We start from the raw sequence: 19,498 nt of genomic DNA on the forward strand, positions 1-19,498 counted from the left end.
TCCTAAAATACATCAATTTTTTGTCATGGGTTTATCTTCTCTGCAAAACAGGATTACTCGTAGGCGAACGGGGCCTGTTGCACCATCTCATACCAGGTCTTCTCATCTCTCTTCCTCCTTACGCTCTATGCTGTAGGCTTTCTTGCTTTATGCGTTCGATTCAACTCAGCATCAGCCCATAAGATAATGGAGCTGAACTAAGAGCTGCTAACAGATCACTGTAATTTGCCTTCGTGATATTTGTTGGTGTCTTCAGCATTTAGACGTATTTAAAAACCGATGACCATTTGAAAATGATCTTCCGAAGTACGTGTAGAATGGTAACTATGTGCACCACCTGGTTTAACATTAAAAAATTCCTGTTTTCCCACAGCGCGTGTTTATGTGTTTCATGAGATTATCACATTAAACAGCGATTACTTTAAACTCATAAGATTATCTGTCACACAAACTTACATTGAAATGTTTCATATTTCTTACCATCCACTGCCTGTCTCGATACTAAACGGTCATCATGACATCACGTGCAAAATTAATCAAATAAATATTTCTGGACTTGAGCACGAAAGTGCTGAAATGTAAAAATATACAAAAATGGACTTAAATAGTAATGAGTCAGCTGGGATCCGAATTAGTTACTATTTCCCTAAGCAGCATTAACAAGTGGGTCGTTGTCATGAAGACAGCGCGATTTCTGTGAGGCAAGAACTGAATTTTTATAAAATATTTAGGTACCCAAATTCTACGCCTCATTACTCGCTTCACATGCATCCCTCCCAATGTTAACAACAATGTTTCCCTCTAACGTAGCCCTTCCCATGTTAGATCCAATTTCACTACACTGCAGCCTTTCCAACGTCATATATAGTTAATTCCGATCATATACATTTTTCTACCAGAAGGACGAGCGAGCACTGCCTGGGAACCTACAAAACCAGAGATATAGTTTCTTCCCCCCCCCCTCCAATGTAGTGTCTCTCACTACCTCCCCACTCTCTCTCTCTCTCTCTCTTTCTCTGGGGTTAGCATTTTTGTGTTAACTTCTTTCCAGGCTTCAAAAAGTTGGGGCGCTAGAACTGACCGAAGCATCAGACTGATGAGTGAAATTCATGCACATAAGCGTGATACATAGAAACGAGTTCCTACCTCATAGAAAACGCAGTAGGTCTCCATTACAAAGACCAATTCGTTTCGAAATGCCAGTATGCAGGCTATGGTATAAATCCAAGTGTTGCATTGTTGCGCAATTCCCAGAGTCGAGAGAGACTCGGGACTCGGAACCAAGAATGATGGAGCTGGCGAGGGCCAGCAAAAATTCATACGACCCGACCGTAAGTGTAGTGGAGCCGTTCTCAGAACCACAGAACACCAGGGTCGGTGCAAATGGATGTGCATGAACTGAATTGAAATTAAGCTGGTAGCCATGACCCAAAAGATACGCGACTCTCGAACACAAACAAGCCAATTAACATTGCTTAAGGTACGTTTTTCAACTGCTCAACCTTGAAATGTAGCATTTTGCGTTCGAGGGCAAATATTATGAGCTATTTGCTGACTATCGGAAACACAAGTGGAGCTGTTACCCATTCTTGCAATTCTTGTGAGTTACATAACGAACATCTCAGGAGCCAGACTATACGGCGTCGAATTGACAAACACCAGATCAATTCAAAATTGGTCTGGGATTGCCACCAAACAGGGTACAACTGATATGGGTGCCGGGGCATGAGGGTATTGCTAGAAACGAAACAGCAGACCAATTGGCCAAGTTTGGAGCTGAACATCCGTTCACAGGACCTGAACCAGCCTGTGGCATCTCTATATGAGTTGCCAGACAGGCAATCAGGGACTGGACAAACATGAAGCACAAGAAATACTGGGGATCCTTGACTGGGCTCAGGCAAGCAAAGGGACTCATACGAGGACCCTCTACTAGAGCGAAGGAACTGTTGAAGTTAAGTAGGAACCAGCTACGATGGGTGGTAGGACTACTTACAGGACACTGTCGCCTTAAAGGGCACCTCTCCAAACTGGGACTAAGTAACAGTCCCACTTGTGAGAGGTGTCAAGAAGAAAATGAAACAGCCATACATATCCTGTGTGAATGTGAGGCCTTAGCTTATTTAAGATTGCGTCACTTGTGTCAATACTTTATGGAACCAAGCGACTATTTCGACGCCCCACACGTACATTCATTCGAAGCGCAGGATTGCTGAGGGGATAATCAAAATGGGAAGCACAATAGAGCACTGTAGGCCGCGGTGCAAGGGCCGAGAAGGCCCACCCCTTATACATTCATTCATTCATTCATACGGCGTCGAATGGCAGGATTACAGAAGAATGATGAATCGGAAAGGATTCAGAAGGAAGTGGTCCTGGCCTAATCGAGGTACTACTCATTTGCCTGGAGAGACTGAAGAAAACCACAAGACTTCAGTAATGAAAGCAGGCGTTCCGGGACAAATTCGAACCAAACATCTCCCGAGTACAAGTCTAGAGCATTACCACTGCATTAACCCGCAGAAAGCACTCATATGAACCGAAACCTGATGTTGAAAAGAAAACTGTCACACCTCAGTAGTTCGCTGTCTTCTCATCTGAATATCTTCGAAAGCCAAGAACACGCGAGATTTGACGTTTTCTCGGCGGTGAGATTACTGTCTTCTGAGATGCGGTGACGCCGTGTAGTCTAACAGAACGTCATAATTGTTTCGGAGTAACTTTCTGTCTCCGTCTTCATGGTGGAGGATTAAGCCGAGACTGCAGAAGGTAGTGAGGTATCTGGCCGAACACATCCCTGAAGACAGGTGTGGCTCTTCATACGTCAGCAAGTTGTGTGATTTGCTCAAGCGATGCTGCGGCCGATGAAAAAGCATTTCTAGACAAAAAGGTGATAGACGGGCTGTGGGTTTCTTTTCAAATATCCTTGGTCCGCCCATGTACGAGTAATTTATATCCGACGACCTTCTGTGCCCTAGCTCAACACTGAGTGTCCATGACCTCTACCTTACGCCTTTATACCCCAACAAAAAAGAACGCCTTTTTCTAAGCAGGCCTTGAACAAAGCGCCATTAGCCTAAGCACGAGGTGGGGGTAGGGGGGAGGGGTTGTGGTGATATGGGTGCCCACGCTGGGCCGCTGAGATAGCTCACCTCCCACACGCTCGTACGTGCGACCCTCTACCTTCTTGGGAAGCTGATTGTCGCCCAACTGATCAATATATTCCTCCGCCTTTTACGGAGAATTCTTTGTCCGTGTTCACTGTTCCTTATGCCGCGTCAGGTTAGTCAAGTTCATACAGTCACACGGCACTTATTTTATTGGCCTGTTATCAACGCCTAGGTCTCGCAAGCTGTCTCTTCACCATCCTGTGCTCATGAACCGCCACTAAATGTACGTAATTTGCATGCTGCAACTCCTGTCAGTGCGCCTTCTCATATTCCTTAAGCCAAATCTAATGGCAACTATCCGTTGATTACGTCGTTCAAAGAGGCTCAAGTCTCCGAAGCCGTGTGCAGAGTTCCGTAGCAATCCGATCTATTTCTGTGAAGATTATTTTAGCTCTCCGCTCAACTCCGAGGTGATGGAACATCATAATTACTTAACCTCTGAAAGGGCAATCGTTACATAAATAGCGCTCAAAAAATCCAGTCCCTATCTCACAGGAAACACATTACGTCTCCGCTACAAGGCCCAACCGGTGAATGCTGTTTAAGGAAACAGTCGCTGTTTATTGTGAGAACCATACGGAACACACAGATACACTGTGTGGGCAGAATATATAGTAGTTCAGCCCGTATCTCACAGGAAACATATTCCGTCTCCGCTACAAAGCTCAACCGGTTAATGCTGTTTAGGGAAACAGTCGCTGTTTATTGTGAGGACCATATGGAACACACAGATACACTCTGTGGGCAGAATGTGGAGTCATTCGATGTTACAGCAAATACCACTGTGGTGTAAGAGTTCCAATGCGAAGCACTTATACACTCGACCAAGGTAAGCAGTTCCTGAAGACCAGTGTTTCAGCCAAATTCGTGCGAAGTGGAAGGCCGGGACCGGTGCCAAGACCAGAGAACTGTTGAACTTGTCTCGATTCGTGGCTTCAACCATTACGACATCCGGAGGCAGGACGCAAGTCGTCACGCCGCCATACTCGGCAGCACGCCAGTGCTTGGGGGGGGGGGCAACTCCAGCACCATGTTAACTCGGTATCTATTGGGAATTCCAACCCTAACACGTTTTCTTCCTTCAAGATATGACATGAGACACCCTCGGTTTTATTAGCTGAACCACTACCAGCTTCTCATGAAAGACGCTGCTTCGTCTTGTTATTTAAACAGCATGGTGCAATCAGGGCATCTTACAAAACTGCAAACTGTTTCAAATTGGTCAGTAGCACCCTATATCCCTACACATTCTTGTGGTAGCTATCCGTACGGTCTGCATTCTGCCCAGTGTACTTACGTGTTCCGTATGATTCTCACAATACAGTCCCCCCTCCCCAACCGGCTGATCGTTGTTATGGAGACTGCGTGTGTTTCCTGTGAGGTATGGACTGGATTCTTATATAGTGCCTATATGAATTTCAGCCTTCAATGAACAAAATGGCACAAATGACTAAATTACATTATTCTCGTCCTCTGACTGGCAAAAAGCCAGGGGAAGCGACTGTTGCCTCATGGCAATTGCACTGACAACTCCTGCTGTCGCCTGTCGGGCTTCAAACCGACCTGGCCTGGAATAAGGGATGCGCCTCTAGAGACTGTTTCGTCACACTCCCTAAGTACCTGCTCACATGCGCGGGGGGCGAGCAGGTGTGTGGAATATCTGAAGGCCTCTCATAGTTCTCTAAGACCTCTCGAGGTCACACTCATGAAATTGACACAGTTTGTTCATGTTGAATGATTGTGGGACCAAGGCAAAGCTCTTAGGTGACTCTGACATTAATATGATACACAATATACCAATTTTAAACAATGTTGAAAGCTTGCCCCCAACCTAGAAACATGCGAACACCCAGGCCCCATGCACATCCACAGTCCAGTAAACACAACACTGTTCCCAGCAGGTGGAGCTGCTAGGTCCATTTTCAGATCCGGATGTCCTAGACAGCAACTCCACCTGCCGTAAACAGTGTTGCGTTGACAGAAATATAATAAATATTATCTACTGTGATTTACATAGCAAGATGCAACACAATACTAACACAGAAAACCCTCGCTAATCCGCATCGAAATATGAATTCACAGTCGAGTACATGCATTTAGTAAGGCAGACGAGTCACTTGTCTGTTCAGACAAAACTTGAGACAGTCTCTTCAAACCGGCATTGTTACGTTCAGAAAGAAGTACAGCTTCTGAGTCTTCTATGTATATAAAAAAATATATTTTAAATAAAAGCTTTACAGTGATATTTTGTTATTTATTTTCTTCAGCATTATTTATTTAATTAAATTGTCCATGTATTTGTATTCTAAGTTTTTTTGTCTTTCAGGGCTAACTTCACTAATCCGGATGACTTCTCCCCCTCCCCCAATTAATCCGCATTAGCGAGGGTTTACTGTATTGTAGGAATAACCCAACCTACTCTTTATGCCATACGCGGATTGTGACAGACGGCAGCAGCGACATAGTGACGTCACAGAAAGACATGTTGACTGACAGCACGCGCTCCTCGCAGGTAACACTGGAGGTACCGGGGCCGATCGGGGGACTTTTCATCTTGGCTGAGAAGTTTCGCGATTATCCTCAGTCTCCTCACACAAATACTGGCATGGAACCTTAAAATACGCCACTACGGCTTAGCACATTGACATTAACACTGAGAAACATCGTTAAACAAAGCATCCACCATTAGGCCTACATACATATTGCAATGTCGTCCATTGCTGAGCAACGCAATAACAGTGAGTCGCTGCATAGGAACAGCCCAAACAAAAATGCGTTTCCCCGGGGACGAAAAACAACAGAAGGCCATTGGATGACAACGGCAAAACCGAACCCTAAACATGGTGTTCTCTATTGAGTCCGAAACCCGCCTATATAAAGGGTTGAATGCATCCGTCGAGGGCAGTTCCCACAGCGACAACGCAATAACAGTGCGCCGTTGCCTGGGGTAACAAACGCGTTTCGTAGGAGATGAAAGGTAACGAATTGTTCGAAGCGTTGCATGACAACAGAAGGTTCATTGCATAGCAACCACCGAGGTTATAAAAGCCCAGCTTCGACAAGTCTCAAATCTGAGACAGTAAAATATGGTCTCGAGTCCCAAGGGACTCAGACTCAAGAAAGACTGCACTGGCACGGGCCAGCAGCACATACAAATGGCAGACCAGTCCTCTCGTCAGAGAGGGTGCCCCACAAAAACAAAACCGTAACTGTTAAAGGCAATAAATATCTGGTCATGAGCCCCAGATGGGGCTCGACACCAAGACTTACTGACTGACTGACTGACCGTCAGTCGCAATGTGACTTTGACTTGACGCCGAAGACAGTGGAAGTTGAGAGTTGAGGCAGTAATTGTGAGACCGCAAGTGACAATAGTTGTGACACTGTAAAGTAGGGAAGTTTAAAGCGAAGTACAATAAATATTCGCTACATCCTTGAGTGGCGTGAAATTATTTGTCGCGTACACAGCAACACGTGACTATATATGCACACATCAGTCTGTGCCCCATTCAGTGCCGGTCTCTTCCGACATGCATTGCATTTCCATGGCAACGCTTGTATCTACTGTTGTGAGACGGTGCAACACGTTTCTGTCCCTGCTCTCACATACCGCGCAGATATGGGAGCTGACAAATTGCAACCATTACATCGGAAATCTCCCACAGTCATGACTTACAACGAGCCGCAAATGTTCTGAAAAGGAAGCAGCTGATCTGATACTTGCTGATGGCATTGACGATGTTAATGATGGTAACATTTCCCAGGCTTCCTGCATGCATGGTCGTGTCCAATTACGTCGACTGACCCCAGGGACCTGAGAAGCTTCCAGCATTCAAGCCTGTGCAACACGGCGTCACAGAACGGTACCCCCTCAGATTCTTGTAAATAGTGTTTGTTTCATGATTCTGTTCCAGCTGATCGCCCTTTATTGTGGGAATCACAAGAAACAGATATGCTGTGTGGGCACATTGCAGTTTCTGAATGTTGAAGCAGTCATCGCTCTGCTGTCATCAGTTGTCAAACTCAGCGCTGCAGAAGCATTTCCTTTGATTTATGTAACTTGGCAGGCATGTCACTGTTACATAAGAATGTCAAAGCAATTTTATTGTCCAATACAAACAAGGTATGTTACAGATATGAAAAACAATATTCAGTGCTGCAGCAATGATGCCCACTGCGTGACGAAACCATTACAAATCGCCTTACATCATCCCCAGTACTACGGGACAGTGTCCGAGCAATAGCAGACTATGTCCACATTCTAATTTCGGGAGGCTCTTGAAAAATCAGGCATGGAGCTGGCACCTCAACCCATAAATCTTGCTTTCCGAGCTTCCATTCATCATGGGAGGCCGAGATCCAGTTAGTCACATTCCCCGTTTTCTCGGCCAGGACAGAGGCTACACGGACTGTAGTCTTTCGTGTGTTTCCTCAGTCCCTTCGGGTAACTGCCGGGACACCACTTCAAATCAGACCTGGATCGCTTCCTTTCACACCCTCTTCAATTCATTATTCACTGAGCAGCCGACCCTATATGGTCTGAGCTAGTCACATTGCTGAGGGGTGCTGAAGTCTCATGAAACCCTCAGCCCACCCCGCCCTTGCAACAGGACTGCAGTTTAGTTACCTTTCGAAGGGACACGTGTCAGGTTTGTCTCACGGGTCTCGACCCACCCTGCCCATCTCAGGCAAACACAGGCGCCGCTCTGATGACGTCTACAAAACTTTGAATTCTTTCATAACTGACTATGACTGCAACAAATGACGGACCCGTCATCTCGTCAGAGGGGGCGCCCCACATCGGCAAAACCGCAACATAAACCTGGTCTTGGGCCCCAGATGGGGCTTGACGCTAAGACTGACTGGTCGACTGACGGTCGGTCGTACTGTGATTTTGTAAAAATAAGTAAGTGAAGTTGTCCCTGTGCTTAACCAATTAAGCCATGAAGACGTATGTGGGAGTCGATTTATAGATCCAAGTTTTCTCAACCTCGGTACTAGTTGGAGGTGAATGGTCAGCTTCACGCCCAGGCTGCTTTACCCTCAGGGAAAAAGTCCCTGGTACCCACTGGATAGGAGGCTGGGTGGACCCCAGGGCCGGTCTGGACGCTGTGGAGAAGAGAAAATTCTTGACCCTACTGGGACTCCAACTCTGACTCCTCGGTCGTTCAACCCGTAGCCAGTCGCTATACCGACTGAGCTATCTCGGCTCCCAACGTGATTTTAACAGTCTTCAAAATGGTTAACTGGTTTTCAAATGTCCATACTCTTAAGATCTTGATACATTTGTGGGCAAGCATATTACTAGACATTCGTGCGGGACAGTACCTCGACTGAACGTTACAGCGATGCATGACATGCATCCCACTTTCTCAGCGTCGTGACAAGGGCAACTAAATTCGCCAGGAAGCCAGGTATATCTACGGGAGCCGTTTCAGAACTCTGGAACATAATCTCATTCCGCCGCGAATTCAGAACGCCATACCAAAGTCCCTGCCTCAAGGGAACGGCAACAATATTTAGTTGCCCATGCTTTTGTGATCGCCCCCCCATCTACATGACGCTCGGCTTTGCAAATGAAGTCAACACACCTCTCGTTGGTGTGGGATCACCTACGCCTATTCCCCCACAGACTACTTTCATCTGACCGTGTCACAGAAGAAACAGCTCACCGGCCTAACAAGGTCAGAAAGCTGAACAACGAACGGAAATCAGCGACCCCCTTTGCTTTCCCCCGGACCAGCATTCAGAGGCAATCCGGTACCGCGCGTGGCCTTTTCTGCATTACAACTTGTTATCCTCGGTCCTCAAACACTGCCCCGATTTACTCGACAGTACAGAAATGTACTGTCGAGTACAGTACAGTGACAGTACAGTCACAATAAAGATAGACCAAAAACAAGTGGAGAATTTGAAATGTTTTAAATATTTGGGTAGCTTGTTAACAGATGATGGAAGGTGTACTTGTGAAATTAAATCCAGGATTGCCATGGCAAAAGCTGCATTTAGCAAGAAGAAGAATCTTTTTCCAGCAAATTGGACTTAAATTTGAGGAAGAAACTAGTGAAATGCTACATTTGGAGCATAGCTCTGTATGGGGCTGAAACATGGACACTTAGGGCAGTAGATCAGAAACATCTGGAAAGTTTCGAAATGTGGTGTTGGAGAAGAATGGAGAAGATCAGTTGGACCGATTATGTGAGAAATGAAGAAGTGTTAATTAGAGTCAGTGAGCAGAGGAATATCCTACATGAAATAAGAAAACGGAAGGCTAATTGGATTGGTCATGTTTTACGCAGAAACTGCCTTCTAAAAGAAGCTATCGAAGGAAAGATAGATGGGCGGATAGAAGTGACAAGAAGACGAGGAAGAAGACGTAAGAAGATGCTGGATGACCTTGGGGACAGAAGAGGATACTGTCATTTGAAGGGGAAAGCTCTAGATCGCATTAAGTGGAGGAATTGTTTTGAAAGAGACTGTGGACCTGTCGTCTTGACAGATTACTGATGAAGAAGACAGAAATGTTCGGTCCGTACCGTACAGAAAACACACTCCGTCTCCGCTACAAAGCCCAACCGGTTAATGCTGTTTAGGGAAACAGTCGCTGTTTATTGTGAGAACCGTACGGAACACACAGATGCACTGTGTGGACAGAATATATAGCAATTCAGTCCGTACCTCACAGGAAACACACTCCGTCTCCGCTACAAAGCCCAACCGGTTAATGCTGTTTAGGGAAACAGTCGCTGTTTACTGTGAGAACCATACGGAACACATACGAGTAGATACACTCTGTGGGCAGAATGAAGGACATCTGTAATGTTAAACCAGGTGGTACCTAAAGTTACCACTATATTTTAAAGATAAACTAAAAGGATATATATACTGCATACATAGACCCATGTGTATTGGTACTGTTTGCACTGAATAAGTCACCTGTCCACTGCAACTAACTACAAAGCTTAGCATATCGTGTAACTAACGTTGTCAGCATCGCAAGCACTGCACTGCCTGGTATAACCTTTAAGCAGGGCCGCGCCATAGCTCAAGCGGTTAGTCGCTGGCTTCCCACCGCGGCGGCCCTGGGTTCGATCCCGGGTCTGGTCAAGTGGGATTTGTGGTGGACAAAGTGGCCCTGGGGCGGGTTTTCTCCGAGCACTTCGGTCTCCCCTGCCCATCTTCATTCAGCCAAATTCTCCATTATCATAATCACCCGGGGCAGGTACAATAGGCCAATCAGTGGCCTCCGTGCCGAGTGGACCCAGCTGAACTCCACCCCCCCCACTTGATTACATTCTGCATCAAACAGTTTTCTTTCCGATAATACTGAGCTAGATACTCTCGAGATGCGCGCGCAGACGTGTGCAGTCATGTAAAACTTTCCAGTTTGAGAACACTTTAAAATCGCCAAAGCCAGAAGCACGTGAGTGCAAGCAAGACGGCAACCCTACACCGAACAGTTTCTCTTCTGTAGCCGATCTGGTCAGCACTGCGGCCCACTTCAGTTCGCCTTGTTGCGTAACGCACTTAACGCGTCCAACAAGCTACCAGAAACCAACAGCACCTTCCGCATAGAAAGGCAATATCGCGCCTCTGTGCAGGCATATGGAGGGCATGCAAGTGCAATTTGTTTAATTAAGCTGCATGTGAGACGTGGCCTGGATTCATCCGGCTTCAGTATAGTTACTTAGTGGGGTGAAACTGAGTCCATTTGGTACGTCGGCCACAATTTGGCCTATTGTACCAGCCCCAGATGATAGGTGATGATGAATGTGGAGCAGTCAGTGGAATGAGAATTGGCAGGGAAAACCGAAGTACTGGGAGAAAACCTGCCCCAGTGTCACTTTGTGCACCACAAATCCCACAAGACCTGACTTGGACTTGAACCCGGGCCGCCGCGGCTGGAAGTCGGCGACTAACCGCCTGGGCTGTGAGGATGCGGGAGTTAATAGTTATTCTGGCAGAAGGGACGGTAAGAGTAACTGAGGGGGAGAACAAGTCATTCACTTCATAATCAACGGACGCCCTCTTTTGTTCGAACCCAACAGCGTTACGTCCGCATGGTGCAGTGAAGTCACTTGCAACGCTTCGTACACCGTGTAGTCTGGCAGGACAGTAATAACATAGCACGTCCATTCTCGACGTGTCCCGGCAACGTTTGCACTTACCTACCAGACTACACGGTGGCGTAACACGGAAGGATGCACTGCAGAAATAGCATTCTTTACGTGACGTCCGTCTAACTCTGTCCTTGTCCTGACAATCTACTGTCTGCTGGATTTGAGGGTTTGGAATGTAACGCCTAGTAGGCCGTTAAGAGACGTTTCGGAGGAACACATCGCTTTCATCTTCAGGGTCGAAGAGTGAGCCAAACAAGAAAGCAACCTATGTGTATGCTACCTCTGCAGACAAACACTGTAAGTAGCCCCTCCCGCCGTGGCCATGTGTCTCAAGAAAAGCGAAAGTTGTTTCGCTCCGCAAGTGCAGCCGCACTAACGTGACACTTGCCAATGTCCTCTTGGGCAGAGCCGTCGCCATGGCAACAAAATCCTCACTGGCCGGCTATGAGTCGGAGGAGAGAGGCTGTCTCCGTGTAAGGACACAACATGACGGCAGCAGGTTCCTCCGAAACGTTTGTAACCACTTACCAGACTATACGGTGTCACAACCCAAAAGACCGTGATACTGCAGTAAGATAGAGAGAGCTGCGGACGTGCGCCTAGGGGCTTTGTCATGTCTGTCGCTCTTTCCGCGTGTAGCAGGGAGAATCGCTGGACTGACTTCCATTCAAATTTGACATTTGAGACACACACTCACAGTTGTAGAGCTCTGCCTATTGCAGCGAGCTTCGCATGAAAGTTGTTGCCAGAACTTCAGCACACGTTTTATGTCCAGTACAGACAGACAAACTGCCGATCAAAGTGGCATGAAATGTCTTCGCTCTTGGGTTCGAATCTTACTTAACGCATGGATGTCTGTGTGTAGGTAGAGGTCTTAGAGCGGGCTGATCCCCCGCCCAAGGAGTCCTACCGACTGTGTATAGGACCACGAAACTGGAAAAGCTTCCAATAATAGTAATAATAATGATAATAACAGACAGACAGACAGATTTCCCGACACAATCAGAATGCATACTTATGGTGTCGCAAGTCGGGATCCCCGAAGTTGGTTCTGATTGAAATTTCACTTTCTAAGTCCTTGCAAGAATTTCACAAATTTCACAAACATCGCCGAAACAGACGTGGCACTTTACATACGTGGAAGGGCCCAATTTCCGACAGAAACAAAACGCGCTGGAATCATTACGTTGTGTATGTATTTCCTAACTGTTTAAGTCTTTCAATTTAAATGTGGGGTTTACGGTCCTCACCACGATGACTATGAACAGTACGTGTTCTGAGAAATGGCGCCGTGTAGTCTGGTAGGCAACTATATCCCAGAAGATATTTATTTTCTTATGACTAAACTGGTTACGTGACATGCTGACTGGAGTACACATCCGTGGGGATGGCACGCAAACCAGACATGTCAGCAGTTTCTGCTATAGAACATTTTACAGTGTGGGGGAGGCTATGGGATGTGACGCCGTGTAGTTTTGCAGCTTCTGCTTCTTCCATCTTCAGGATACTCTTCTACCCTTAAGATGGAGGCAGATAGTTCCTTTGAAACGTCGGTACCTGTTTACCACACTACACGATGTCACATCCCGGCGGACCGCAATATTTATCGTTTAAATATGTTTGGCACCAAGACGATCCGGGTCTCCTAGTGGCTGTGATAGGACCGTATGAATTGTGATTAGCCTGCAAGCGGCCTCTGTTTGTTTGCCTCATTAACGTGAATCAGTGCAGCTTATAGACTTACGTTAGCAGCATAGTGGCGATGTGCCCTTCGTCTTGATGGTTTCAGCGAACAGAACTTACGGAGGCAGGAGTCAGAATTTCAACAACTGGCACATTCTCTGGTTATCCACAGATCACAGACCTTCAATGTGTAACACTGTTAATTCTGCAGAACAAAAGTTAGCACTAATCAGCAGGTCTCTGAAACACTGATCAGTCACCGTCAAGCCGCAGAACAGAGAGCAATCCTAATGGTTTTCATTACACTGCAGTACACTCATTTCTTTGTAGAGTCAGAGTTGGTGTGGATACTGACAGCGCGAGCGCCCAGGTCTGCTGCTCACAGTAATATTGCGTGGTGTGGAGAAACAGCTTTCTCCTTGCTATGAAGTGGCAGCGGCTATTACAAAACTCTCCTCACATAACTTAGGCAAAACGAAAACAAACAAATCAAGCAGTTAAACGTAAACTTCTTCAGATGGCACACACACACACACACACACACGCAAGGCCAGATACTGTGAAATCTGTTCCAATGATGGCGACGGTGCCAGTTGGTCCCTGCCTCCCGAGGTATGCAATCAGTACGCTAGCCACTGGAACGCACGAGGATGGAGCCTCATCTATACGACACCATGCTGAGGTCTGGCCGTTGTTACCACACACACGTCCACCTCACCTTGCCAACTGTCTCCCCCACCTCCGCTACCAAGTCCCTCCTCAAGAACCACTTCAATTTCAACATCGGAACATCTCACGAGCACGGGACGTGACGCAGGCAAATTCTTAGAGTGTTTGAATAAAACCTGGAGATAAAAACATCGTCGTGTGTTGCTTTGTTTCCGACGCAGCGGCATTCCCTTTTTTGTTTCATCACATTGAGCAAAACCATTTGTTGTGAGGGAGACACGCTGGACCAGTCCGTACCTCACAGGAACCACAGCCCAACCGGTTAATGCTGTTTAGGGAAACAGTCGCTGTTTACTGTGAGAACCATACGGAACACACAGATACACTGTGTGGGCAGAATGAAGAGTTTATTTAATGTCAAAGCAGGTGGTATATACAGATACCACTGTGCTTCACAGGGCCAATAACATGGTTCTTTGCACAAATTGAACCAAATAAGAACATAACAGGTGAGAGACACCTGTCATCTTCTCACCCAAGAAACTGCTGTAAAGCCTGCAGACAGTTGTGTACCCATACCAAGGGGTATGCCAAGGGCAGAGCAAATGTACTTGAGCATGCAGGATATGTTCACTGAGAACACAAAATTCTCCACATGGCAATTAAAGTAAAACTATCCCTGTAAGAGGCCGTGAAGGCCCATAGGGTTGTGAGACGTTGAGGCTCCCACATTACCTTGACAATCGGCTCAAAGATGGCGGTAAGGTTGTCAGCCTTACGCGCCGGCCGCGCTTCACTAACCAGGAAAATTATTTAATTTATTCCTGGTACTCATTTCTGTTAGAGGCTGAGTACACCCCAGGGCCTAGTGCGGCCGGAAGGATTAGGTCAATTGAAAAAAATCCAATGACCTCATCGGGACTTGAACCCGCGACCTTCCGGCTTGTAGCATAGTACCTTAACCACTACGAAACAATTTAATTTATATTATTCAGACGGCAAAGAAAGTTCCTTGTCGCTTGGAATGTCACTGTGTACGCCTCAAGAGGACCGTAACAACGGTATGCACTTTCCACAGTAACAGTAAACAAATGCCCGGATGCGGCCACGCACCCCCCACAGGGTCCGTCTGTCGCACTCAGAATAGCTTCGCGACCTGGACAGGCCACAGTATCGCCGTTATGTTGACATATGCTGACACGTGGGGGTTGCGTGGGGGGTAACAACCCCGTCCCATAACACCAAAATGTTACAAGGGAAGTCGGACTCGGACTGAATCTCTGGACCGAGCTAAGCAACGGAAAATTGGCATGAGATTTGGAACGAGGCATGCCGGGATCGTTCTAGCGTGCGACAATGTGGATTGGATTCAAGCAGCTCAGGGTACGGTCTCTTGTGAACACAACCTTCGGGTTACACAAGAGAGACGAATTTCAATGTCTATAATACGTGAATAAGCTGGACCAGCCACTGACTGTCAAGACTACTTTCGCCTCACGTTTCGGAGTAACACACTGCCTGTATCTTCAGGGTCGTAGAGTAAACCAAGTATGCAAAGACGAACAACGGTCCAGCAATCAGAGATTACTCCGCTTGGCTTACTTTTTGGTCCTGAAGATGGAAGCATTACGTTCCTCCGAAAAGGCGGTGTCACATCCCAGAAGACAGACTGTCATTATAATTTCCGGCTCTCAAGGAGGGCCCTGCTCCTTGCAGCAGGGGCTCAGCACACAAAGGACCTCTGTCCTCTTTTCACCTCGTGCCTTTAAGCGAGTTCTTGGAACCGTTTATAGCCCATAAACATTAAACTCTGTAGAGGCATTAAGTCTATTACTAGTTACACAGCCCATGATTTACTGCAGTGTGAAATGCCCACCAATCAGCTTAGCATTCCCAGCAGACCCAAGGTGAGGTGACACGTCTGTCCCAACTCGGATGCTTCGCACTGGTCCCTCAGACTTCCCTCCCGACCGTTCACTAATCGTCTCGCAATTCCAAGCCATGCAAGAATCGCTAAAGCAACCCAATTACAATACTGAGTTCAACACCCGCTGGGTGCAGCTAACAGAATGTGAGGACGATACAGGTCTCGGAAAAGGAAAATGTAGGGATATCTGTGAGACGGTGGTCGGATCAGCAGGGACACTCGGAACCTTCCCTAGCGCCCTAAGCCAAACCAGTCAAGCGTAAAATTAATTTAAATGTTCAGTCCGTACCTCACAGGAAACGCATTACGTCTCCGCTACAAAGCCCGACCGGTTAATTCTGTTTAGGGAAACAGTTGCTGTTTATTGTGAGAACCATACGGAACACACAGATACAGTGTGTGTGCAGAATGCAGAGCTTCTTAATATTGGAGCTGGTGGTATACATAGTTACCATTCTGTTTTAAGCAATTTATCTTCCATCACATTATGTACCATAAATTTTCCATTCAGTTCCTAGTTCATGTCTATTCGAAGATTATGTGAAGTATATGGTTTATTGGAATGTGACACCGGGAAGTTAGGAAGAAATTTCCAAAGCCTCAATATTCCATCTTTTATCCGCAAGATGGTGGCAACAAGTTCTCACGGCGTCACAGACCGAAGCAGTGACCGTCGTGAGAACTCCACACCTCGCCACAGTGCGAGGGCTGGCCCTCGGGCACCATCACACAGTAGCACTCCTCAGCAGACAGGTCTGTGCAAGTTGACACGGTCACGCCCGAGCAAGTCTCTCTCGGGAAGCTGACAGTCGCTCAACTAGGTAAGAAATTCCTCGCCTTGTAAGGAACCCAACGGTTCATTACCGTGTTCACAACAGCCCGACAGAAATCTCTATCCTGAGTCAGCTGGAACTGGTCCACAACCTCACACTCTGATCCTATGTGACGTATTTTAATTATCCTCCCATCTATGCCTAAGTCTCCCAATTTGTCTGTTGCCGTCAAAACTTCTTACTAAAGTGTTTATGCATATCTCATCTAACTCATGCGTGCTACACGTTCCTCCCACCTTATCCTCACTTATTTGAGAAACAGCAGCAATAATAGCAAAGATGAGAACAGAGCCATTGCCGTACAAAAATAACGCAAAGAAAGTGTGCTTAAAATTCGTACAGCCACACTGGCGACTGTGTGACGTAGCGGCTTCCTTCTGGACTCCTATTTGGGAGGTTTCCAGTTCAAATCTCGATTGGGACAGATATCGTCACTGAGAATTTACTTGATTTTTCTCAGTCCCTACAGGCAAATTCCGGGAGTTTACCTCGATTCGTGCACGATCGACTCCTTTCACATCCTCTCCCATTCAACATACATCTGTTACCCTAACATCCGATTATACAACCGGTTATAGTCCACCTCCCAGGATAAAGCGGCCAGGGCGTGAAGCTCACCTCTCACCTCCAACTAGTACCGAGGTCAAGAATACGTGGTTCTATACATCCACTCCCCCATACGCCTTCATGGCGTAGTGCTTAATTAGTTAAGCACAGGGAGAACTTTAGTTTTTACTAAACTAGTATAAAAACTGAAAATATGTGGAGAATTGAGTGGATACTTAAGTGATCTGTAATATCGGCAAAACCGGTGCATTATCTTACAGACTAGAGATCTTCAGACTTACGACACAGAATTGTAACGGATTTGATCAACGCGTTGCCAGGCAACAGCACTGTACACACGTCACCCGTACCACCCTACACGTGACAGTATTCACTAATATTTACTGATGTTTCGCAGGCGCATTTTGAGTCCATCTTCAGGGAGAGGCTGTACGTTCCTCTGAAAAGCTGCTACCTATCACTTCCAGCCGGATCGACGCTTCCTGCTTTTAATTAATGTGTAGACTTGCCCACATCACAAAAAATAAGGCCTGCGCCTTTTTTGGACATGGGACCGAACGGGAGCATGTCTTACTTAGCAGCCTAAAGGCCATTCATAATAACGATTGCAGCAGCATTACAACGCGTAGATACCTGCCTGCTTCGCCGGGTGTCACTAGCGTCCGGATGGTATCCGGTTCGAGTTCCATATGCCTACTCGTTTGTGTTGTTTCACTGTATTTTCCTCTTATCGAGTAAAGCATTAATCAGAGCCAAAACTGAATGCTGGAAAAATTAAGGTTACATTTCCCTTGATGAAAATTATAGATAATTAATCCAATGTGTGCTACTGTTGCTTATACTATACTATGAATAATAATAATAGTAATAATAAGTGAAACGCTGAGCATGATAAGGGACTTTCAGGCTCCATGAAAGGTGTCCAATTTCTTAACCAGTTGGGCAATTAACAGCTTTCAAAAAGGACAGCTCTATGTGTAGGGTGGTTCAGAAGTTCCTATTCGGTATTGTTCTCCTTATAATTTTAAATATTTACTGGAAACAAAAAATGTAAATGACTATTGATACACACGAATATCATACAAATTATGAAAAATGACACCCCTCAAGAGTACACCATCAATCACTGTTTGCTCCAGTGATGACACTCCCCATAACTTTCGCGTTAACTGGATCTTTTCATTTCTAATACTGTTTTCTAACTCACCGCGGTTTCGCGCTCTGGTGACGAGTATGCATTTTTGTTAGACGGCACAACGAAGAGAAACCTGAGGCTGTCAAATCAGGTGCTTCGCGCGTGGTGACAATTGGGGTTTCTGGAAAACAATTGTTTTCGCTTGCCGCTAACAGCGAACTTTTCCATTATGCATTTCCAAGGACAATTCTACATATGCAAACAATAAACAAACAAATAAAATAAGTTATAAATTTGAAAAACAGGAGTATAGTCATTTCAAACCTCATAAGATCTTTAGAACAGTCTACAGTTGCAAACATGGATCAGCCAATAACGTGTCCAAGTTTCGGTTTTGTTTTTGCAGCCAACTGCTGTAAGGGATGTAATGTCTCTTCACTGCATAAACATACATCCCTGATCAAGGCTACGCTTTTTCCTCACGGACAATTTGACCCGTAGGCTCCTATGACGTACATGGCACGTTTTTGTGAGTCGATCATCCAACAGAAGCCTTGAACAGCGCGACCTCGCGTAAAATAAAACGTTCCACTCCGTCTCTTCTGCAGTTCGCAGTAACAGAGCAGGCGCGCTTGTACCTTTGTAACCTGAGTCAGAGTCAGAGTCAGAGTCAGAGTTGCTTTACGACTGGCGGTTTACAGCCAATCAGTTCGTCTTGGCGACAAGCCCCTTGAGACTTACGTCACAGTAATTTTATTTTCCATTGCGGTTGTACTATTTACCTAACATCCTCTCTGCCGAGCGAAAGGGTCTGTCGCAGGTGTTACCGGTCCTCGCTAGCGCAAGGTCCCCGTATTTATATCCCACAGGACCAGGGTGGCCCAGTTATGGCCCCAGGCACTCGGTTCCCCTTTCGTCGCCTCCTACGACTCGCAGGGCTAACTCTTGCAACCCGAAATTCATCTAAATTATATATAAAACCTCAGTCCGTACCTCACAGGAAACACACTCCGTCTCTGCTACAAAGCCCAACCGGTTAATGCTGTTTAGGGGAACAGTCGCTGTTTACTGTGAGAACCATACGGAACACACAGATACACTGTGTGGGCAGAATATATAGCAATTCAGTTCGTACCTCACAGGAAACACATTACGTCTCCGCTACAAAGCCCAACCGGTTAACGCTGTTTACTGTGAGAACCATACGGAAGACAGATACACTGTGTGGGCAGAATATGTAGCAATTCAGTCCGTACTTCACAGGAAACACATTACGTCTCCACTACAAAGCCCAGCCAGTTAATGCCGTTTAGTGTGAGAACCATACGGAACACAGATACACTGTGTGGGCAGAATGCGGAGTTCTGGATTATACAGAAGGCGGTACATAGAAT

At 46.3% G+C, this 19,498-nt stretch overlaps 1 protein-coding gene across 4 annotated transcripts in view; it reads right to left on the reverse strand.

The window, feature by feature from the left end:
• LOC111873504 (ABC transporter G family member 20) overlaps positions 1 to 19,498 on the reverse strand; it is a 108,392-nt gene that overhangs the window by 39,898 nt on the left and 48,996 nt on the right. The window contains exon 1 of one of the 4 annotated variants that reach the window (XM_023868276.2): positions 13,035 to 13,674. The exons of 2 other annotated variants lie outside the window; for them this stretch is intronic. In XM_023868276.2, coding sequence (XP_023724044.1) covers positions 13,035 to 13,045 — 11 coding nt within the window. In that variant the 5' untranslated portion in view covers positions 13,046 to 13,674. Of the gene's footprint in view, positions 1 to 5,589; positions 5,739 to 13,034; positions 13,675 to 19,498 lie in introns of those variants that run through there. One more of the 4 variants, XM_033755106.1, reaches the window with a different exon arrangement.

The sequence above is a fragment of the Cryptotermes secundus genome, unplaced genomic scaffold (genome assembly GCF_002891405.2).
Source record: "Cryptotermes secundus unplaced genomic scaffold, Csec_1.0 scaffold395, whole genome shotgun sequence".
NCBI lineage: Eukaryota > Metazoa > Arthropoda > Insecta > Blattodea > Kalotermitidae > Cryptotermes > Cryptotermes secundus.